The sequence below is a fragment of the Balearica regulorum genome, chromosome 1 (assembly GCF_011004875.1).
Source record: "Balearica regulorum gibbericeps isolate bBalReg1 chromosome 1, bBalReg1.pri, whole genome shotgun sequence".
In the NCBI taxonomy this organism is placed as follows: Eukaryota; Metazoa; Chordata; class Aves; order Gruiformes; family Gruidae; genus Balearica; species Balearica regulorum.
This window is the reverse complement of record NC_046184.1, coordinates 72994095-73018724: the sequence shown is the minus strand read 5'-3', so window position 1 is coordinate 73018724 and position 24630 is coordinate 72994095. Positions and strand designations below refer to the sequence as shown.

Below are 24630 nucleotides of genomic sequence, written 5' to 3'. Positions count from 1 at the left end.
TTGATTATACATGTAATTTCTGGTAGGCTTTATTCACATGTGTAATATAAACCACACACGATTAAGAACACACTTTATTCTTCTAGTAGAATCCTGTCCATCATTTAACTGAAACCTTTGCCAAAAGCAGAATTCATTTAATTAAAACAGTCATTCTCTTAAACTGGAAAAGTCCCAGTGTGTACAGCCAACTTTCTATTTAGTGGAGTACAGGAACCTGTCCCCAGTTTGACACTAAATAAACAGCAGCTCCTAAGCAGCAGTTGTAGAACCAACCCCAAAGCTGGTATGAAGCAACCCATGCCCAGGGATGGCTCTATTAAGGAACTAAGGAGGACATTAAGGAAGATTGCCACAGATCAGAGGATGTACCAGCATCTTCCACAATACCAGAAGAGCTGAAGTGACATGCAGTAAAGAAGTTCCTCTCAAATGACATCTCAAAACCACTCTAGCCTGGCTTTCATTGTTCAAAGTTTTTGTGTTCTGTACTTAACTGAGTAGAAAATATTTATTTCACAAATAAATATATAAAAGAAAGAGGAGGAAAAAAAAAAAAGGATAAAGCACTCATCTTGCCCTGTATTTGTAGACCAGGTTCCAAGTAGCAAGAGCTCCACCCACCCTGTGCCCTAAAGACATCCTCTGTTACTTTGAGGCAGCTCAAGAGAGATGGTCCTCTTTCTTAGCTGGCATAGAGGACTTTTGAGACCTCTCGCAGGTCTGAGCAGCAGAGGGCTGGTAACACCGTGGACTGCCCTGTAAGCCTTCACCTCAGCAATGGGCTTAGGAAGCAGGGGCTTTCCCACCCTAGCCACTACTCAGACTGCCCAAGCCCAGAGGTAGCACCATCAAAGCACAGGTGGCTTACTGGTTGAGATGAGGAAACAGCAGGTGAATGACACATGGTTTGGGGAAGAAAATATTTAACATGTTTTATTTACTTCTGAAAGTGAAGGCTACCTCGCATTCAGGTGAATGCAGGACTATTTTAACAGAAAGGACGCGTCACTCTGCTAAGACTGTCATAGCGCTGTTCTCATACGTTCATCTAATCTAGACGAAAACTCTGCCAACACTAATCCACTTGCTTCTGTTGCTGCATTTCTACACAGATTAATCTAATTTGCTAGTCAGTATTTTGACAAGATCAATACAAAAATCTTAATAAGGAATTGCACTTATCCCTGATTTCTGGTAATTCTGAAGAAACAGTCTTATAAGACATATTACTCAGTGTCAAAACTTTATAGAAAAGGGAAAGGGGTTCTTCAATCAAAATAATCTTCTATATCAATATCTGGATTCAGGAGATCTTCACCATAGGCTGAAAGATCCATTTGATTTAAAATTAAGTTTTCAAAGGTTTCTTCCAAGTCCGTTTCACCAATCAGCACAGCTCCCATCATTCGGCCATTCTGCATCACTACTTTAACATACTCCTGTCCCTTGGTACACCTCAGCATCAGTTCATGGTCTAAACCCAAGCCTTGAGCATTGTATTTTCCCAAAACCACCACCTAACGGAAGGAAAAAGAAAACACACTTGTAAGAACACTGCAGTGGCTTTTAGTGTTTCTGCTGGTAACAGTTCTAAGCTTCAAAAGACTAAGACTATACACAGGGAAATACCTGTCCCTAGGAAACCTCCCCCCTTCGCTGGCTTACAAACCCACAATAGAATTAAAAATCTTCACCTTGAAATATCATAGACAAAACCCAATAATGCACCAGTTACTGTGCTGTGATGAATTTATTCATGAACAGAAATTTAATGAACTGGAATATACAGATGCAAAATAGATCAGCTGTCATTCACCAATTAAATTTTGTAATATATCAGTAAAGAAAGATCTTTGCCCTCTTCAGTTTCAGCAAAGTTAGTATGAATGGAGAAAATCTAAACTAAGATTAATTATTATATAGAGAAAGCTGCTTTGTCAATACTAAAGCACCTGCTCAGTGTTAGCAAGTGAATATAAGCAGTGTGTGTTACGCAGTGGTTTAAGGCTATTGGAATGTATTTACTTTACCTTGTAATTGAAAAATTTTGTAACATGAGCAAATAGTTCAAAGCTGAAATCCATCTCAATAGACTCCCCTACAGTATCTGCTACCATGCATTTTCCTGCATACCATCCCATCTGCCTAGCTTGAGTCCACAGTCTCATCTAGAAAAAAAAAGAATAGAGAAAACAAGATTTAAAACCACAGCTACGTGTCACTGTGCAATGACAGACACTCACTGTTCTCATCAATGCAAACTACGTATTCTCCTTGTTCTCAGAACAGCCGAACAGCCTGGCTTTCGGCCACAGAGATACAATTATCTATCATCATCAACACACCCAGGATTATCTACTTAGTAGCTCACTGGTTTCTGCTTCAATTAAACTTTCTTTTCTCCCATTTCTGTAATAGTGTGTAATTTACTTTGTAGATTAGACTGCTGCTGGGCGCACAGTCACATGATTTGATTTACCTGATGCCACACTGGACTAGGTTCCCACGCTGCTGTGCAGATATCTCCAGCTGCATAGATATCTGGCAGGGATGTGCGCATGTGTTTATCTACTTTAAGACCTCCATCTTCACCTACAGCAAACTGAAGTATTTGTACAGATCAGCAATAAGAAAAATAATCATTTAAACTAAGCAACTCAACTTCATCCATGTTAAGCAGTTGTCCTGGTTTCAGCTGAGAGGGTTCATTTTCTTCACAGTAGCTAGTATGGGGCTGTGTTTTGGATTTGTGCTGGAAACAGCATTGATAATATAGAAATGTTTTTGTTCCATGGACCTATTTTTGAGCAGGGCTTACACAGAGCCAAGGCCTTTTCTGCTTCTCGCACTGCCCTGCCAGCAGGATGGCTGGGGGTGCACAAGAAGTTGGGAGGAGACACAGACAGGACAGGTGACCCAAACTGACCAAAGGGATATTCCATACCATATGACATCATGCTCAGTTTATAAGAGGCTTGGGAGAAGAGATGGGGGGGGCGGCGGCATTCGGAGCAATGGCGCTTGTCTTCCCAAGTAACCGTTACACATGACAGAGCCCTGCTTTCCTGGAGATGGCTGAACACCTGCCTGCCCATGGGAAGTGGGGAATGAATTCCTTGCTTTGCTTGTGCATGCGGCTTTTGCTTTACCTATGAAACTGTCTTTATCTCAACCCACGAGTTTTCTCACTTTAACTTTTCCAGTTCTCTCCCCCATCCCGATGGGGGGAGTGAACGAGCGGCTGCGTGGTGCTCAGCTGCCGGCTGGGGTAAAACCACTACAGCAGTCATCTCATTTGTTACTTTTTAATGGCAGACTCCTAAAAAAATTCCAGTAAATTCACTATTCTGCTTAATCAAAACATTTGAAGATATAAAATTGTATGGATAAATACTATGGGAACCCAGCAAGATGCTCTTCTGGATGCCACATAGCAACAGAGAAAAAGGTAATTTGGTGTAAACAATTTATGGCTATTCATTCTCCCATCTAATCTGACTCAATTAGGAAAGACTGATAACCACAAGAGAAACATGTTGTTCCAACCTCACGATCTCAAGACTCCTTCATCTTGAAGGGAAAAAACCCGATCCTGAAGAGTGCCATAATGAAGTGTTTTTCACAACTGTCTACATATCAAGTATTACTTCTCCGTATTATAATGCAACCGTGCCCCCTGCAGAATTTTTCCTGCATCATATCAAACCTAGAACCCTTCAAAAAAGCGAAGGCAGAGTTGTCCTATAAAAGCAGAATTTCCTAGCAATCTCTGCACTCTTGTGGTGGGTTGACCCTGGCTGGAGGCCAAAGACGCTCTGTCCTGCTCTCCGAAGCTGAACAGGGAACAGAAAATAAAACAAAAGGCTCGTGGGTGGAGATAAGGACAGGGAGATCACTCACCAATTACTATCACAGGCAAAAAAGAGTCGACTTGGGGAAAATTGATTTAATTTATTACCAATCAAATCAGAGTAATGAGAAATAAAACCAAACCTTAAAAACACCTCCCCCCACCCCTCCCTTCTTCCCAGGCTTACGTTCACTCCCAATTTTCTTTCCCTCCTCCCCCACAGCAGCACATGGGGACAGGAATGGGGGTTGTGGTCAGTTCATCACACATTGTCTCTGCCTCTCCTTCCTCCTCAGGAGGAGGACTCCTCACACTCTGCCCCTGCTCCAGCGTGGGGTCCCTCTCACAGGAGACAGTCCTCCATGAACTTCTCCAACATGAGTCCTTCCCACGGGCTGCAGTTCTTCACAACCTGCTCCAGCGTGGGCCCCCACAGGGTCACAAGTCCTGCCAGCAATGCCAGCTGGCATTGGCTCTATCAGACATAGGGGAAGCCTCCAGCAGCCTCTCACAGAATCCATGCCTGGTAGCCCCCTTGCTACCAAAACCTTGCCACCCAAAGCCAGTACATTCCACCCCTCGCCTCTGTGAATCACGTAGTTAAGAATTATCACTAAAATCCACATTCATCACACAAAGTTCACAAGCTTCACTCACATCAACAAAAGAATTCCCCACACCAAAATCAAATCATCATCACACCACCAAATGACAGTGGACAATTTACACATACAATCCACCCCTTGTCCCCTTGCCACAGTTACAATACAAATTCCCCACAACCATTCCACTTCTCACTCTCTAGCTGGGTTCAGTCCATGTTTTGCCCGTTACCTCTCCCAATTACTATCCCTATCTCGAATTCCTCATGCCCCATGTTGGACACCAAAAAAGACTGTGGTGGGTTGACCCTGGCTGGATGCCAGGCACCCACCAGCATTTCTCACCAAATTTAAGAAAAGATCAGTGTTGCATTTTACAAGTGTAGAGATTTCACATCTCTAAATATATCAAACTCTATGTATTAAAAAAAGCTTGGAACAGCATGACATACTGAATAAAATTATTTAACATGAGATTATCCAGAGTGGCAAGACCTCCCTGGTCAGATACAAAGCACTAAGCATTATTTCTAGAACACAGCACAGGATTTTAAAGCACTATTACTGATACCTACTCAGGGAAGTAACAGAGCTTGCCAAATTTCAAATCGCACTACGTAAGTTACAGGGACCCCTAGTCTTAAGAGTTCATTTTGTATTTTTGCAAAGGCCAGAAAATACCCTTGCAAATACCTAATTCCTCATCTAACTTTGTAACATAGGTCTTGAAATATTTCATGGCTCAACATCAGATCTGTTTTCCTAATTTTCTTCTGCTTTATTCAGACGATGGTGTTTTACCTCCTAATCAGAAGAAACCACAAAACACCCAATACCCTAATGTACTGGTTCTGCCTGGCATAGAGTTAGTTTTCTTCATAGCAGCTGGTATGTGGCTGTTTTGGATTTGTGATCTAAACAGTGCTGATAATTCAGGGGTGTTTTAGTTACTGCTGAGCAGTGCTTACGCAGAGCCAAGGCCTTTCCTGCCTCTCACACCGCCCCACCAGCAGTAAGGCTGGGGGTGCACAAGAAGTTGGGAGGGGATACAGCCAGGACAGCTGACCCCAACTGACCAAAGGGACACCCTAAGCCACACAATGCTGTGCTCAGCAAGAAAAGCTGGGGGAAGAAGGAGGAAAGGGGGACATCCATAATTATGACACTTGTCTTCCCAAGTAACCAGCCTGTAAACCCTGCTTTCCTGGAGATGGCTGAACAGCTGCCTGCCCATGGGAAGTGGGGAATGAATTCCTTGTTTTGCTTTGCTTGCCTGTGTAGCTTTTGCTTTGCCTAAACTGCCTCTATCTCAAACTGTGAGTTTTCTCACTTTTAACCCTTCTGAATTTCTCCCTCCACCCTCTGCGGGGACAAAGCGAGCTGCTGTGTGGGGCTGAGCTGCTGGCTGGGGTTAAACGAGACACCTAACAGAGACAGAAGGATCTCAAGCCCTGAAAATTCACATGGTGGCTATGAACTCAGTAATCATCGTCTACGTTTGGATGCTGATTCAAAATGTGATTTCCCTCAATGAATATGAGCACCTTTGCAGCTCAGTTTCCCAGATGAAGAATACTGGAAATAAAATTTTCTCCTCAGAAAGCAGCAGTTAAGATTCTTAAGATAAGAATATGGTGCAGAACTAACATAATGTTATTTTACATTTTTTGCCACATTAACCAATTATACACTTTTTTTTCTCTCTTTTTATGGGCTTAATCTTAACAGTGTATACTGTATATGTACTGTGTATCAGTACACACAAGGAGCAACATAATAAGCCAAGACTACAAATGAAATTCATTTTTGTCATGTTGGCTATTTCCAGTATTGACATACCTGCCTTATTTTGAAATACTATACAACATTCAAAACCTTTAGCACCAACCAATGTTTCATGTCAGAACAAAAGCATAAAACAGCTGAAAAAGCTTATTCACCTTAATTAAAAGAACAACTTAAACTTCAAAAGAAATTAGTATACTTACATTATTGCCATCAAGAAACGGTTTAACATTTGGCACAACTCCAGTTGCACTGACAATGAAATCACATCCGTAAATTTTTCCATTAGTTAATTCCACATATACAGGCCATAGCACTGAAAAAGGGGAAAATTTTGCCCTGAGAATGTAACCAACAGAAGTTATTTTATTAATTATGTCATAATAAGACATGAAATAAAGAAAATCTTTTGAGGTGTCTAACTGATTAGGGAAAAATAAAAATTAAAAAAAAGAAAAAAGTCAGATGTTACCTCTAACATTTCTTATCTTCGCTCAGGACTAGAAAAAATGAGATTTTGGAGCTTAGCTCCACGTCCTACTATGAACTTTCTCTGAAATCTTCTTAAATCAAAGCCCTCATCTGTACGGGCCAAATACTGTGTCTTGCCACTGCTTCAGACCCGTGGGATGTTCTCTGAAGTACGCAACTACCAAATATTTTTTTACATATAAATTTACAGATGCACAGGAAATGCCTCAAAAGGAAAAAAGAATGTCAGAGATTTGACTTCCTAGAATCTTATGCTGGACATAAGTGGCTATTAAAATAGTATTTTAAATATTAATTTTTCATTCAGTGGAATTTATAGAATTATTCATTAAATAAGTGATATTTTCTTCTACTTACTTTGAAGGATTAATTCAGTTTTGACACAAATTTTTTTCTTTTTTTTTTTTCCCTTCTGTTTTAACTCCGCTATTAATATATGATTTTATTGGACTGCCACAAGAAAGGAATGTTCTGCATACAGGATTTAGGTGACTTTGTGGAAAAAGGGTCTGCCCCATAACATTTTGTAATTTAATTGTAGCCTGTAAATCACATTCTCAACTACCATAAATTGCTAGAGCTCCATTCAATTTCTAGAAATAAAGGATTTACTTTCCAAATCTTATTTGCTGTAAAACAGCAAACAAGATTGAATATGCTCCAGCACTACTTTATCTTCAACACATTACTTCTAATCAACACTGGCACCTACCCTCATCTGGTTCCACATTTTTCTCTTCCTTAGGAAAAGTCAAAGAAGTCCGTTGCAGTTGTATAAATTCTTGCTGTAAATATATTTTCTTTACTTCACATAGCATTTCAATATGTACTTTATGAGAAAACTAAAGAAAGATTGACAAAATGGTAAACATAATGATCAGCAGTAACAATATTTGTAATAGCAAGTACACCTTCACCTAAATTGATGTTACTGAACTGAAAAAAAACCAAAAACCCATATATATTGCATCCCAAAGCACAACACATAGCTGAGTTCCCACACTTTTTTTCCTTTTTTGGCACAGATCTAACCATAGCAAATGGCAATTTACCAGCTTTTTCAGCAGATATCTGATGTTCCTTGAAACTTCACAATTTAGATTTTTCTGGCATGCCAGAGAACATACTCAAGCTCCCCTGAGTTTACAAGAAGAGAATTCAGAACTTGTCAGAACTGAAAAATTAAGTAAACTTTTCTATCTTTCAGGATTTCAAAGCCTTAATTTTTGTATCATGAATTAAATTCTGATACCAGTAACAAGTTTACGTTCTAAATGCTGTAAAAAGAAAAAGAAAATATATCCTGTTCCATCAACCCATATTTCAACCACTTGCTCCTACACTGAGCTCTAGACAGAAGTTGGAGAATTATCTGTTTCTCTAAACTATTTTGTGGATTCAGGCCTTGATTAGTTTTATTCTCCACTACACAAACATATTTCCACAGCCTTCAACAGCCAAAACACCACCGATTAATCTGCTAAATATCCTAAACATCGTTTAGTTGGTACTGTAGAACTATTCTGTAGAATCTATGACTGATCACCTTTGAAAGGTCTTCTTTTTAAATGCCCGTAACAGATGCAAACACCTAACAGCTAAGAAACTGATAAATAAAAACCTGCTAAAAACCCCTTATGAAATGTGAAGATTTTTACTTTCTTTCAAACATGGAACTGTTCACAGCGCTCATGTCCACTACTGATTTCACATTTCGTTATCTGTTGTCACAGGAGACTGATGTTCCCCGTACCTCCGTACAAACCCTACCATCCTATTTTTCACAAATGAAAATGTACATATGGCAGCTAAAATGAGGACAATAGAGGTACCACTCCTTCCGGTTAAAGCTAGGATTGACATCAGTCCCACAGAAATATGCAAACCAACATTTATGTTTCAATCTGAAGAGCAAATTGCTAAAACCATGCCAATGAATCCAATTAGCCACCTTTTTCCTGAAGCAGAAAATTACTTTGTGTTAACTTATTTTCCTTTTTAATTCTGACAGAACAGCAGAATCAATTCAAGCACATTTTATTTTTATTTTTCTAGTAATCCTGAATGTGACATTTCACATTCTGTCATCCTTACCCACTTAAAGCAACAGTTATACAACGTAAGAAAGATTGTGACCGTACCTCTTTAGTGCCTTTAAGATGTAAGCCCTCATGCCAATCAGGGCCTAAGGCACTGCCCAGTTTGTCAGATGTTGCCACAGGTCTCTCTTTTTCCTCACTTTCTGAAGGAAAGAGATGAGGAATAACAGATACAGTGTGCATACTTCATTGCCCACAGAATTCAGAACAAGGATTCTCAATTAAGGGAAATATGATCTGGTTGACAAAAGGGAAGACCAAAGTGTGTAATGTCCCAAAACCCATTAATTTGCATCAGACTCCAAGTCAGTACTTTTAACACCTTCCAACTTTATGCCTTTCATTAGGTCACTCATCTCCGAAACAACCATGCCACTGTTAGGTGCCTGCCTGGACCCTTAACAGCCAGACAGATCCCAACAGCACTAGGGTTCTGGAGACCCACTGTAGACTCAGTTGCTTAATATCACTGCTAATATTTAAATTAATGTCCATCTGCTAGAAAATGTGCACTGTCCCCTCCGTTGCACAAAAGTGTAAATTCTAACATACCATGATACATATGAAAAACATTGCGCGCCATTTTGTGACGTTTAGGCTGACTCTTTTACAATTTATTCCTCCAACTTGAAGTCTAGAACCACGCTGCTCTTTTTGTTATGATTTTGGTCATATAAATGTTTGCTCATGCAGTTCTAGTTAACTGTTAGTTATTAAGACTGCAGTTTCACTGCATCTGTAGTAACATTCTGTGAAGTTTCATCTGGTCCTCCAACAGCTTATTACAGGAGAGCTCCTTCCTACATAATGCTGACGTAATTCAGAAAAACATTAAAATATTATAGAAAACAGAACAAGTTCTTCAGCAGATAGAATACAGGAAATGAAATGTAAACTTGGCACAAATATAAAGATAAGCACATTTTTTACAATTTGTAGGTAACTATTACATGCTGTTGTGTGTCTACACAAGTTCTGGATGTGTTTTTAAAAGCATAAACCTCAACCTTTAAACCCAGTAAACCTTACTTGTGGCCTGCTAAATTAACTGATCTTAGGACTATCTTTAATATCAAATGCTGCTGCAGTGTTACAAGACTAAAATACCATACCTTCCGTTGTATACTTGGTTCTTTTACATTCAATTGGAGTCTCTTGTTTTTCAGCACTTAGCTTTGGAATGAGAAATTCAGCTGCTCCTGCATCAAAAAAAGTGTTCCCAATGGCTTTGTCTTTGATAGCCCAGATTACTTCACAGCCTTGAATTTCATACCTGTGGACATTTAAACAATGGATAAAGTGACAGACTACCTGAAAAGGATCTGACTCTGAGCAACACAACTAGAAATGTGCCAGGTTTCATTCCATAAAACTAGAAATAAGGGATCCAAAACTTTTCAACCTATCAAATCCACTACTGCTTCTAAATATTTACATAAGGAACCCATTAAAAACAATAATAATCTCTTCAAGTTGACAGGTCATACTTTCTCACCAACACAACCTCAACTGAAGCAGGACAGCGGGTGAGGGAAGGCAGGTCAAATTTATACTACTACTACTTGGTATTTCCTGCTCCCCACAATGAAAGAAACGTGCATTTTTACCAGACTGCCCACTGCTAAGAACAGGCATTTGGATCTTCTTTGTACTACCTGGAACATGAACTGGTAAAGACATGCAGAGGACAATTTAGTGAAAACGAAAAAGTGATTCCCTGCAACACAAAACAAGACCATAGAACTGCACAACACAGATGGTTCTGTAATCTAGCAGACTGTGGGACCACATGGTTCAGTATCCTACCTGTGGCAAAGGCCACGTGAGACACTTCAAAAACTCCATCAGCTTAAATTAGGCTGGGTGCAAGGTAAGCTGCCTCTTTATTCCTGTTACATCTTCTGTCTCCACAAGTCAGACAAGTTTTATAACTTCAATATTGCCCTTAATAGTCTTAACAGAAATATCTGTTGATGCCGAATCAGAAAAATACTGTATATTATTCCTATCTATGTGTCAAAGCTTCTTCTGAAGCTTGCTGAATTTTACATGACAGTGAGCACCACTATACAAAAATTTTAATCAATTTTGCTACAAAATGCTCTTTAAGAGCTACAATTATGTAAGTCAACCTTCTTCCAAACTCACGTACAGCAGATTTAACATTGCATTGTTAAAGATTTTATTTGCATACGTATTTTTAAAGTTTAGTCAATTACTTACACTAATTCAAGTGCAATCCCCCCATTTCCTACCACTACTATTCTCTCAGCTCGAGCCAAATTCTTCTGAAAAGCCTGCATTAAGAAAGGAAAAAAGTCAATTATAACTTAGATCATATGTTCCCTCACACTGATCAATTACATCCTTTTCAATATTGTCTTGCTCTCTTAGTCTTCCTATTTTCTCAGGCTAATGATACACATTTACTTATGCTAGTATCTGTTACAAAAGCTAATGAAACCTGTGAAGTTCTACCACATTCAGGGATGAAGTTATTGATATGGCTTTACAAGTCTCAATATGAGACAGAAGTAGTTAAATAATTACATTTAAGCCAATTTATCAGAGCCCTTAGTAGAATCCAGGAGACTCTTATGTCCTAGAGACCATAGTGATATCTGTTAATCCAGTTTTATCACAACTTGCATAACTTTCACAGTAATTTGCATAACATTAAAAAGGCAAAGATACAGAAATTTAGGAGTTTAAAGAAATCCTGATCAGAAAGCAGGAATTTAAAAAATAATTTGCAGAAAATCTGAGAACCAATTTGTGCAAAAAATTCAGAAAGAAACAAGTCTCCGAATCACATCTTAGTTGCAAGAAACAAAAAAAATTCAGCCCAGAGAGTATTTTTTAGATCATAGTATAACCACTTCAAGTATTTTCTTTCAAACAAATCAAGAATTGTGATTATCAGACCAACTATTGCAACTACATGAAAATCTTTTCATCCATGCTTACAGTTTACCTAATTCTGTCAGAGAACCTAAACTGTAAAAGGCCAGGAAAACTGCAGTCCTTTAATCCCTTCAAAGAAGGACACTGAGGTTGTATCAGAGGGGACTGGTGAATGCAACGAATCACCACTAAGAACACAACCAAACAAAAGCCCAGAAACAAGTATTTTCAGCCTCATTCAAGTTCAACACTAGTTTCGAACGATAGCCCAGTCTACTGTTTCCCACAGTGGCCAACAGTGGATGCACAGTGAAGACCATCAGAAAATGACAAGCACGTGATGATACCATCCTGGAACACCCTCACAGGTTCCAGACACCTCTGATGCCACTCAGGCGGCATCTTTCTCTAATTTAGACAAGGTAAGTTTATCGAGAGCTGTCCTTTTTCTGTGGTTTTTCCCTCCCTCCTCTTCTATTTTTTTTTCTTTTTTTAAACTCAGGTAAAGTTTTAATATCCAAAACAAACAACAACAATTTCATAGTTTCACTTCAGTTTCCTTGAAAAAGTAATTACTTTTTTATTCTCAACGTCAAACTTCATTTGACAAATTATAGTTCTTATGTTATGGAGAAGCAGCGTTCACTTTCACCCTGTCTCCTCTAATTCTAAAGACCTATAGCAGTGAAACCTCACTTCCAAGCTGAAGTTGTAGTCTATTAAGTCATTCCTCATGTGAAAACTCTTCCACATCTTTGACCATAACTGTAACTCTTTTCTGTACAATGAGGAGAAGCTACAGTAGAACTAGAAAAAAAATGTCCTTCAGTAGCTTTTCACTGTAAGAAGTAGCCCTTTGTACCGTGTACCAGGTACAGCTTCTCAGGGAATTTTCTACTGGTGCCTACTTCCTGTTTATATTTTCAGACTGGCTTCTGTCTGGAGGGTAAAAGAATACCATTTATTCTAGATTATCATGTCAGAAATACTGTCTACGAGCTATCTATAAACTTAACAAATTTAGTGACTTTATTTAATGGTATGTAAGGCTATTTCTCTGCTACTGAAAGTGTTCCTATTTAAGGATATATAGTAACAAGCATCATTTTATGTTTCTCCATTTCACTCTGCAATTATTTTCAGTATTTTGCGTCAGAAACAGGACTATACTATACACTTATAAGTCCAAAACAAATTTACCTGTGCACTGTCAGTATCCCGGATTCCTAATACATATGGGTTTCCTTCAAAAATTAATTTTGGTTTTGCTCCAGCACACAGGCAAAGTTTTTCATATATATATTCTTTCCCATCTTCAGTGAAAATTTTCTGTTAAAAATTAAGAGAAAAGAAAAAACAACTGGAGACATCTAAAACCATCAGCATTTTTTTCCTTAATGTCATAGTATTTTGCAGGTATTAAAAGCTGTAACTGACTTAAAGAGCAAGCCTTCATACCATCATTGATTGCGTGTCATTTATTTGCATTACACTCACCACAGACTTGCAACTCTAAGTATACGACCAATAAAACAGAAAGTGTACACGGTACACTCAAAGATGAAATATAAAGATTACCACTTGGTGGCACTCTGTACTCACTAGCTGTGCTAAAAGAATACCTTTTCTCTGTGACAAAGGTCCTGTTCCCCCCAAGTAGTAGTGCATAGGTCGAGATCTAGTATGTATTAGCAACTAAGAATCTCATTTAAAACATTTCAGCAGAAGACCTGTATTAACTAGGCACATGGTAGAATACAGGTTAGAAAGACTGCAAATTCTGTTCTTTGCTAAGGAAAAAGGGTAGGTACTGAACAAGTTACATCCTTCTGCAACAAGCAATACCTAAATGTTAACATTTTTATGACCTTATTTATTGTTTTCCAACTAGAAGCTAAATAGTTTATAGTAATTTTGCACAAAAAGAATTTTTAAAGATTTTTGGCAAAAAATCCTCCAAACCTATGTACATGAAATATTCATGTCCACAGAGACATACCTAAACTCAAACACCATTTTAGTGATGATACAAGAATATCATTAGATTCAGAATATTACCAGAATCTAACTTGAATCTTATTTCTGTGACTTAAAATAAGTAAACCAGTTTGGGATCTGAATGTGAGTTTCTGATAAATGCTGAAGTGAAAATTAACATGTCAAGTTGACACAGACACCAACAAGGATCTGAACATCCTGTATGCCGCTCATACTCGCAACATATTTCCTGCTAAGAACAACTTGTGGATATGTTGGTTCTTTCAATAATTATTTTTATCACAAAGTTGTTAATGTTTTGATCTCTGTAGCAACAAGCAGTAATTCAGGAATCAGAAAGATCTCCAATCAAGGGCTACAGGAATTTGCAGACACCTACACTGAGGTACAGTATTGGCTTCATTGACTGTTTTCCCTGCTATCTCAATCAGGTATTCAATGCAATATCTCTAAGGTGATCTAAAAGATGCTGTTTCTCAATTAACAAGTAATTTTTGATCTACAATTTTGTCCCGTGTATATATTTCAACCTGAACAACAGCGTAAGTGGTAAGTGAAATTAAAGTTAGGAAGTATTTTCCTGTAATTTTTGTAACTTAACTCTTCAATAACCAGAATGCTGTTGAACAGAATTTCACACCCAAAATATTCACCTATTTCTGAGATTATTTTTAATGAATAACTTGAAAACACACATAAAGGAGAAAACATCAGCTTACATGTTCATCGCTTTTTAATTGTTTTACTCCAGATTGTATAACTTTAATATTGGGGTATCGTTTTTCTAACAGAGAACTTGGTAGCTCTTCTACGTCAAATTCCTCAAGTGTTTTGGAGACCTGTAGGAAGAAGAGACATATTTAAAAATATAAATCATTTATCCATCTCTTTCTAAAGCTTGTAACAAAATGTGTTATGTTCATTTCCAGTAAAGAAGTCACAATATGAAGCCCATATTGTCTTAAAACATGTTATCATGCTACTGTTAAAAGTTCCTTTTTATATACAGAATCTTTTCATGCCTATTTCTGGTAAAGAATCAAAGTACTACCAAGAATTTTAATTCTAAAGCTAGAGATTAAGCAAAAATGAAGAACCTGATGGCTGCTCTAACTGCTATAATGTTTTATTCCATAAACAGCCTATATTATTAACACTGCTTTTTAACCTACCTGTGCAGTGCCAAGACCCTGTTTTTCTGTTTGTTATAACTTTGATAAAATAACTCCATGATGTTTTTCCATGCAAGCATCTTCCTCTCCTCAGCATTTTGGGGAAAAAAAATATAAATTGGTAAAAATAGCTTAAAGAATTATGGAAACACTTTTGTCTGGAAAAAACATTTTTATTCTAGTTAAAAAAATTGGTGACATTTTCTTCAAAAACCTAATGATTCAAAAATGTCCTGTTGCAGGTAGTTGGCCCTTATGTCAGGAAAAGTGCTTACTGTTGTTCAGCTTGTAAGCAGGACAAGTGTTTAGGCAAAACAGATTCAAGATCACCTCAACACATTTACCTAGTCAGCATCTCATCCACTGTCACTAGCTGATATATCACAGACAGGAGAGGGGAGGGTGTGGGGAGGAAAGAAAAATAGAAAAAAAGGCAAGCCAGAAGTTGGAACACATTCAAGTAAGTTATGTTGATTTTGGGTTTCTTCCAGAAGGGAGCAGTTGCATGGGAACCTCCAAGTCTTCTACTTTATCGAATATTCAGTCTGGAGCGCAGCCATAAACCAGAAGCCACACCATGCTTGCAATTCAGATAGAAATTAAGAAGCTCATGTTCAAAATTTACATGCTGCTGCCTTCAAACAGTGTTTAGCTATTCCTTTGCTCTTCAGATACTGAAACTTCTGCCAATGTGAATTACAGACTTTACATCTCTGCAATGTGTAAATGTCTTTCCTGGATACTCATGAGAGTTCCAGAACTCTCAAAGTCAGAAAATGTTCTTTAGTTGGGTGTTACTCTACCAGTCTCACATAGAGCTCTCAGTGTCTCAGCTATGTTCTGAGCATTCCATTAGCCCCGCATAAAAACCACAGTGAAAAAGGAAGAAGTGCTGATAGGCAATTACAGCCACTAAATGCAAAAAACTGCTGTTCACATCTCTCTATGCTTTATTTTCACCTGTAGTGATTTGAATTAGGCATTCATACACCAGGAAGAATTATGTTAAAACTGGGCTGTCAGAGTGGTCTTTCTTTATTTGTCATGAGAAAGCCTCACCTGTTAAGATACCATGTTTCAGAGAGTCATGAATATAAGCACCAGGTAGAAGCCCAGCTCTCAGTGTCTTAACCTCCCCTAAGAGGTAAAACCTAACTTCTTACTGGTTGGCAGCTTTGCATCCTCAATTCTGTGCAATCCAGTCTCCAACTCTTTCCGTGACCGATGGTAGAGTGAAAAAAAAGCAGTGCTTTCCAAGATCTGAGAAACCCTGCAAAACTAGCTTAATTAACCTATTAGTCAGAAATCTGAACTCATGTATGGATTTTCTTTTTCACACCATCAGGGAAGAGGTCATTGAATCACCAGCTGCTGGAGATGCAGATAAAGCTGAAGGCAATTTCACAGAAGGCTATCTCCTTTTTTGTTACTTGTCAGAAGTCTTTTTCTGCTCCAAATTCAAACACATTACTGTATATGAGAACCACTAGCAAGACTAAGTTTAATTAATTTATTCCAAAGATACCATTCATTTCAGTGCTTAAAATGGAGCACCCATTAACAAAGCAGTGACGTAAAGCTTCAATAACTTAGAAAATACTTCAACCATTAAGTACCCAGTTTAACCTTTGCTCAAATGTTGTGAATATATTCACCAATTATTAATGATTATGAATCACTATAAAATATCAGTCCTACTAACGTTTACCACTGCAATCACACTAACGTGAAATCAAGTTCAAAGTCATAAGCATTTTTAGGATTAGGTTATAAATTATCTGTACATATACAAGCTTCTGAAAAGGTCTTACCATAAGAAAAATTAAGTCTCTCTTACCTGTTTGAAATTCGTTACAGCTTTTATAACTGGAGAAGTTGTCATCAAAAAAATGTCTTCTGATGGGAATTCCATGGCCAGCTTGTAAAGAAACAGAAATCATGAGTGAATAGTATCATCAATAAATTTTGACTTTAAGGCAATAAATTTATCGGTGAAAAGTAGTATGGTTTACTACATTATTTAGTCTTGCAGAATCCTACTGGATAAACTACTTCAAGATCGTGGAAGGGTAACGACTGAAATGAACAGAATGTGGAGACCCAAGATTTTAATTCATTCACACACAAATGTATCTTCCAGAACTGCAGCCACGGTATAAATGGCTACTCAGAAGACTATTCTCAGAGTATTGTAATGGGCAACTGTAGGAACAGACCATGATCATGTGATTTCTGGAGACACCCAGTTGCTGGATGTACATTTTTTTTATTGCATAACAGTGACTAATTTTTCACAGATCTCATTTTGACAGAGAAAATTCTGATTCTTATTGACTACTTTAAATGTTATTTAGTAAACTGATAAATGGGTTATCATCTTCAGAGTGCTACTAAGCAATAAAAGACTTCTACAGGCCCCAAGCCAAAGTGAAGAGTTCCCATTTTAAGTGTGCATTGCTCTGCCACAGAAAATAAATCAGCTCTGTCAAGTACAAACCACTTATCTCTGAGGTACAGACAAAACTCAGGGTTCCTTGTCACCAGCATTCTACAGATGAAACGAATAGTTGCATAAACCACCAAGAAGTACATATGTTGTACACAAGCAACTGAGCTATAAAGGGACTAGCACGTATTCCTGTACCTCAGGAATTCCTGTACCTCAGAAAGGTGCAATCTAACGCAGTAATCTGAAGGTGAAAGTGGTGAAACCCTGTTGCTGGTTTAAGGGAGATTCGTACAGTCATACCCTTGGCAAATACAAATTCATTTAACGAGGCTATGTAAAACTTAATGTAATCCACACTTTACAGCATGAATCCTTAACAGGTGTTCCACATATACCGTAGCTGTATGCTTTGTATTGACAGACAATAGGAAGAAAGGTTGACATATAACACTCTGCTGCAGCAGTTGCTCCCAGCTGTATCTAACAAACCTCAGAAAAACTACAGAATGCTATGGAAACCACATGATTATGTTCAATATCTTTATTAAGGACAGATAGGGTGATTAAGTGCACCCTTAGCAAGTTTACAGAGAATACCAAGCTGAGCGGTGCAGTGGCTTAGTTAGAGGGAAGGGATGCCATCTGGAGGGACCCTGACAGGCTTGAGCAGTGAGCCCATGTGAACCTCATGAAGTTCAACAAGGCCAAGTGCAAAGTCCTGCACGTGGATTGGGTCAATCAATGGTACCAGTACAGACTTAGGGATGAATGGACTAAAAGCAGCCCTGCTGAGAAGGGCTTGGGGATACTGGTTGATAAAAAATTAGGTAAGGGCTGTCAACAGGTGCTTGAGGCCCAAAAAGCCAACTGTATGCTGGGCTGCATAAAAAGAAGTGTGGGCAGCAGGCTCAGGGACCCCACCTGGAGTACTGCATCCAGCTCCGGGCTCCCCAGCACAAGACAGACATGGAGCTGTTAAAGCAGGTCCAGAGTAGAGCCATGGTCAATGGTGAGAGGGCTGGAGCACCTCTCCTTTGGAGACAGGCTGAGTTGTTCCGCCTGGAGAAAAGAAGGCTCCGGGGAGACCTTATTGCAGCCTTTCAATACATAAAGCAGGCTTGCAAGAAAGACAGAGAAAGACTTTTTACCAGGGCCTGTAGCGACAGGACAAGGGGTAACAGCTTTACGCTGAAGGAGGGTCGATTTATATTAGGTATAAGTAAGAAATTCTTTACTGTGAGGATGGTGAAGCACTGGAACAGGTTGCCCAGAGAAGCTGTGGATGCCTCATCACTGAAATTGTTTAAGGTCAGGATGGGGCTTTGATCAACCTGATCTACTGGAAGATGTTCCTGCCCATGGCAGGGGGGTTGGAACAAGATTATCTTTAAAAGTTCCTTCCAACCCAAAGTATTCTGCAATTTGAAAAACACCTAAGGACAATGCAATCATTGGTCACAGCCAACACGGGTTCATGAGAGGAAGGGCCTGTTTAACAAACTCAGTTTCCTTTTACAACAAGGTCACCCATCTAGTTGACCAAGGCAAGCCAGTTGATGTCATTTTTTTTAGATTTCAGTAAAGCTTTCGATACTGCCTCTCACAGTATCCTTTGGGACAAAGTGTCCAGCATACAGCTTGACAAAAACATAGTGTGATGGGTGAGCAACTGGCTGACGGGTTGGGCCCAAAGAGTTATGGTAAATGGGGTTACATCAGGCTGGTGGCCAGTCACTAGTGGGGTTCCCCAGGGCTCAATTTTAGGGCCAGTTCTTTTTAATGTTTTCATAAACAACTTGGTTGTAGGACTAGAAGGTGTCATGAGCAAGTTTGCAGATGAAAACAAATTGGGAGGAGCTGCTGATTCCATCGAGGGTGGAGAGGCCTTACAGAGAGATCTGGGCAATCACCAACCACATGAGGTTTAACTAGGGCAAGTGCCAGAATCTGCACCTGGGAAGGGGCAACCCTCACTATACATACAGACTGGACAATGAGATGCTGGAGACCAGCCCCACTGAAAGGGACTTGGGGGTCTTGGTCAACAGCAAGTTGAACATGAGTCAGTGTGTCCAGGCTGCCAGAAGGCCAACTGTATCCTAGGGTGCATCAAGCACAGCACTGCTAGCTGGTCTAGGGAAGTGACTGTCCCACTCTACACTGCGCTGGTGCAGCCTCACCTCGAGTACTGCTTGCAGTTTTGGGCACCACAGCACAAAAAGGATATAAAACTATTGGAGAGTGTCCAAAGGAGGGCAACAAAGATGGTGAAGGGTCTAGAGGGGAAGACATATGAGGAGAGGCCGAAGTCCCTTGGTTTGTTCAGCCTAGAAGAGACTGAGGGGAGACCTCATCACAGCCTACAGCTTCCTCACGAGGGGGAGCGAGGGGGCAGGCGCTGATCTCCTCCCTCTGGTGACCAGTGACAGAACCCATGGGAACGGAATGAAGCTGCAATGGGGGAGGATTAGGTTCGCTGTTAGGAAAAGGTTCTTCACTGAGAAGGTGGTCAGGCACTGGAACAGGCTCCCCAGGGAAGTGGTCACAGCACCGAGCTTGGCTGAGTTCAAGAAGCGTCTGGACAACGCTCTCAGTCATATGCTCTGCTTCGGCTGGTCCTGTGTGGAGCCAGGAGTTGGACTCGATGATCCTTATGGGTCCCTTCCAACTCAGGATATGCTATGATTCTATGTAATAATCATCAGATGTACACTGTAATCCAAAATTTTTAAGACTGACATCATGTACTTTGCATCACTTATGCTCAAATGCTCACCCCACCCTCTTATTAAGATTTAATGGTTGTTTGAGATTTCATTCAGTATTAAGGTTATTGCATTTCTTTACTTTTTAAAATACTAAAATTAGTAATCTGCCAGACAGACATTAGGTTTATCCATGCATATGGAAATGTGTAAGTGATCACAATCCAGAAAGAAATGTTGCAATATAAACATGAAAGGCAGAAATTATGTAAGACATGAAGTATTTTGTGACACAGAAAATAAATCTAACAAGCTATTAAGGAAAATTCAGCTTTTAAAACATTTTGTCAGAATATTTCAAGATGTACTCAAAAAGTAACTATATGTAAAAATTTTTTTGAGACAGACCTGATGCAATGATTGTTCTCAGACAGCTGCATGAGAAGTCTGAACTACAAGGCATCATATAACGCATACCCAAAATGCAGTATGATGGACAAGTTGTTTATTGCCACTATGTTCCACAGAATTGTACTTGCTCAAAACCAGGACTGAGAAAAATTGCATTCAATCTTCCTCTTTTATTTAAAGCGTGCCCCCAGCACAACACAGAAATCCTTCTAGAACACACTTTTAATGGACTTGGTGAATTAAAAAGTATGCTAGAAGACCACTAATACTCGCTGCTAACTGTGCTTCCTGCAGTACTAAAAGATGAGGAAAAAGAAGCAAGTCTCTGTCATCACATAATCTGATCTGAGTTTTCCAGGAAAAAAAAGATAATGGTGAGGGAAAGGAAAGAGCATAAGAGAAGAAGCACGCATTACAGCAATAAGCAGCACTCTGAGCTGTGGAAGAAAACAAAGCCAAAACTCTGTGGTACTAACACAGCAGAAAGTATTTTCAAGAAAACAACACATTTTCGTCCCTTTTATAGCAATCTTAAAGACTGTAGACACCCAATATATATTGGAAATGACTGTATTGCAAAACAGACTCATAGCAATTAGATACAATTCTAAATTACTTCCAGGAAAACATAAAGTCTCTGGGAATATTAAACATTGACCCAAATCTTATTCTTGCAAACACAGAAGGATACACAAGAGCCTTAATTATGTGAACAGTTCAATCAATTTTTAAGGGATTACTCATATTAATATAGGATTTAAGTTTCTGTAGTACCAGAGTCCACATATTACATTAACCATGAATAAAAGGAAAAAAACCCTTAAACTAGTAAGTGGTAGAAACAAACAAATTCCATAAAGATGGAGAACAGCATCATAATTTTTTGTAATTTAGTCTGTATGTAGTTTATACAGTATGTCAGAAATGAAATACCACTTCATCAGGGGAGAATGGACACATCTGAAACACAATCTTTACACTGCATTGTAGTTTTAACAAATAAAATATTCTTCACTAGTATCCACATAATTTTATTCCACATTGTAGGTACAAAATCATCTCCAGTTACTGTTACTTTAAAAACACCAAAAACCTTGAAACCAAGAAACAAACAAATTTACTTTTAGAGCTTGAGCTCATGCAAAGCTGAAGAGATCAGACAGCCTCCACACACGCACAACCCTAAACATGGATCCAATAAAACCCAGACAAATATTTTCATGAGTCCTTCATGGCAGCCTTCATCTTAGTTGGAGTACAATCCTTCATGGCTATGAGGAGTAACACATGCAGTGCTCCTTCAAGTTTCTGACCTCTTGACTAACATATAGAATGCCAGCTTTCTCAAGTCACAAACTTTTAATCCTCTTTTTATGAGGAGGTCATAAGCCTTTATCAGGTTATTTATAAAGGAGCTTTAACCCCTTGAGAAATATTACTAACCAGATAAATACTGTTATATTACAACACTGTTTCCCTGGGGCTGGTTTTTTCATTTGTTCACTTTTCCTTAAGAGGGGCAAAATATTTGTAAAAGATTGGGGAAAGGGGATGTTAGGACAGAATACTTACATAATTACTGTATAATATGCAATTACTACAAGAACCTAATTAACTGTTTCTATAGAAGTTACTAAGTTGATCACGAAAGCATTTACATTTCTGAGTAAACTCCAGTACCTGAGCTATCCCTACAGCCGCGCAGGCCTGTTTCACCACCGTACGGCTGGCCGAGTTGCACGACCACACGCAGTTACACAGGCCCCGACACGCTCCCCGGGAGCGCAAGGGTCAAGTCCCGCCCTTACCGGCTGAAATGGCTCCGCCGCCCCCGCCCAACCCGAGAGAGGCGACGGCGGAGGCCGCCGCCGGGGCCAACATGGCGCCCCAGCAGAGGCGGCCGCTCCCCCCGCCCCACAGCGCCTCGCGCCCCCGCGCAAGGTGTCTGTGGCGGCTGGGGGCGCGCGCATGCGCGAGGCAGGTAGGGACACCCCGGCCTTTACCTTCTCCGCGCAGGTAACTCCTGCGATCCCTCCGCCCACCACCACGAATCGACTCCGCGCAACGCCGGGAGTAGCCGCCATCTCCCCGCCTGCTCCCGAGCGCGTCGACGACGAAAATAAATAAATAAATAAATAGAATATCGCTCCTCCCCCACACGGACAACTTCTCACCGCCGCGTCCTCGCCACGGGGCGGAAGGCGGCGGCGCACAACGTACGGCGTGCAATAAAGCCCAAACTTCCTCCGCTGGCGGCGCGCTCCTCCGGCGGAGCTAGGGCACGGCCCGGGTGGGGCAGGGCGAGTCGCCCCGCGGTCACCCGCCCCGAAACAGGTTCTCATGCTGATTTTTTTTTTTTTTTGTAATTTATTTATTTTAATTTGGAGTTTACTTTCTCCCCTTGGCGGGGTGAGGCTTTCACAGGCCTGAACGCTGGAGGATTTTGATGGACTTTGTCAAGGGACCAAAGAGAGCAGATAGATAGCAAATAGTTGTGATAAAAATTAAAGAAAAAAAGAGCACATCCTGGCCTTTCTTCATTCCTTAACCGGAAATCAGGAAAAAGAAGCATGAAAATGTGAGAGACCATGTGTTCCCCAGGCCTAGCCCCCTCCCATCAGTTTTGGACACAATACTAAAGAGTATAATTGAGACCCTGGCGTGAAAATAGATGGACATGGAGCTGTTTCTGAGATGCTCCTCTCCCTACATGTAGCCCTCCCTGCACAAGGTGTAACCGGTCGCAGGTACCGTGGGGCGGCTGTTGCTGTTCAGCAAGGACACGGCCGGCAGTGCCCGGGCCCGGTGGTGGCGAATGGCGAATCCTCGGTTTCTCTTCGGTCATCGGAGCAAATGACGCTGCTGTTTTCCTTCTTTGTTTTTGAAATTTGGATAAGAAGTGTGGTAACATGAGAAGTGTGTCAAAGTAAGGAAATGAATTGACATGTGATTAACTGCCCAGCAATGCCTATAGTTTGATATGAGCTGCTTAAAATGAGCTGAAGCTTTTGCAGTCTAATTTACCTTAGAGTTTTCAGCGTATTAGTAAGTATGATTTTCAGTGTAACACTGACCTTCAATGCTTTTTTTTCTCTTGAAGGAAGGGATAAGCTATAAAAGATAAAACTACTAATTGTGTGCACCACAGAAAATGATGCTATTTTATGGCTGATGCCTGTTCAGACATTCCTGTAGCTATCAGGACATCAATCACAGTCTTCAAAACAGTTATTTCCTGATGGCCGTTAGGTATAAATACTTTCATTTTTGTCTTTTTTTTTTTAAGAAGTAACTTTTCCTAGCGTTGAAGGTAATTTCACAGTCCAGACAATTGCTGGCCGTTTTGGTCATGAACTAAATTCTGTTCTCTGAACACATCCCATTCCACTGTAAATTACCTGACTAAATGACCTGACCTAAACAGTGCAAGAAATTGGATAGACTTGCGTCATCAAGTACTAGAATACCTTCCAAGGATTTTATTCTGCAGTATAATAAATGATGGGAGAAATTGTCATTTTACTTAGAGCATTTGGTTGTGCAGACTAAGAAAAGTTGTTACTGCCTCCATTCACAAAAAATGTCAAAAGCCATTTTGGACACAATGGGGCAAATCAAGACCATGGAAATAGTTGCTCACAATTCCAGCATACCCTCTTAGTTCCTAATTGATAGCAAGTAGATGGTAAGTGCAGATCTGTAAAAACTTTTCCAGATTGATAATGTTTAATTTGTGTAGAGGATGTAACGAACTTGGCTTTAGTATCAGTAACCCATTGTAAATTAATTCCTGACACTTTTTACCAAGCTTGGTGCATACGCATTGGAAAGGAGTAGCAGAGGATGTGAGACTGTGAAAGTAGATGGCAGTCATTAAGTAAGTTTTATTCTTTATGAAACACAAGCACTTAATGTTCCCTGAGGAACTCTGAAAATCACTGTGTATCCATGTTGGTGCCCATGTCACTCGTATCAGTGTGTGTTTGCATAAACTTCAATGCATGACTTTGCTTACCTGACACTCATAATCTAAATATAAATGTAACTGTCATAACCACTCCAAACTCCAGTAGCCAAATCCTTGCTGCAGTCCATAGATGGAGTGGGTATTGACCTGGGGGAGTCCTCAGAGAAATTCTGGAAGAAATCCACTTGTTTGT

The 24630-nt window shown here is 39.7% G+C and overlaps 1 protein-coding gene across 4 annotated transcripts; it reads right to left on the bottom strand.

Moving 5' to 3' along the window:
• On the bottom strand, positions 1-22745 carry PYROXD1 (pyridine nucleotide-disulphide oxidoreductase domain 1). 4 transcript variants are annotated; one of them, XM_075758298.1, is made up of 12 exons: positions 22645-22745; positions 16743-16823; positions 14453-14572; positions 12936-13064; positions 11055-11128; positions 9944-10104; positions 8874-8974; positions 7445-7574; positions 6444-6556; positions 2483-2605; positions 2034-2171; positions 1-1520 (listed from the first exon to the last, which is right to left on the bottom strand). In XM_075758298.1, exons 2-12 carry the CDS (start codon positions 16815-16817, stop codon positions 1272-1274), a joined length of 1413 nt encoding a protein of 470 aa, XP_075614413.1. In that variant the 5' UTR covers positions 16818-16823; positions 22645-22745; the 3' UTR covers positions 1-1271. The 4 variants fall into 4 exon arrangements, with proteins under 4 accessions (XP_075614413.1, XP_075614393.1, XP_075614389.1 ...); XM_075758278.1 differs by having other exon boundaries at positions 22474-22702; XM_075758274.1 differs by lacking the exon at positions 22645-22745 and adding an exon at positions 22279-22468.
• Positions 22746-24630: the final 1885 nt, after the last annotated feature.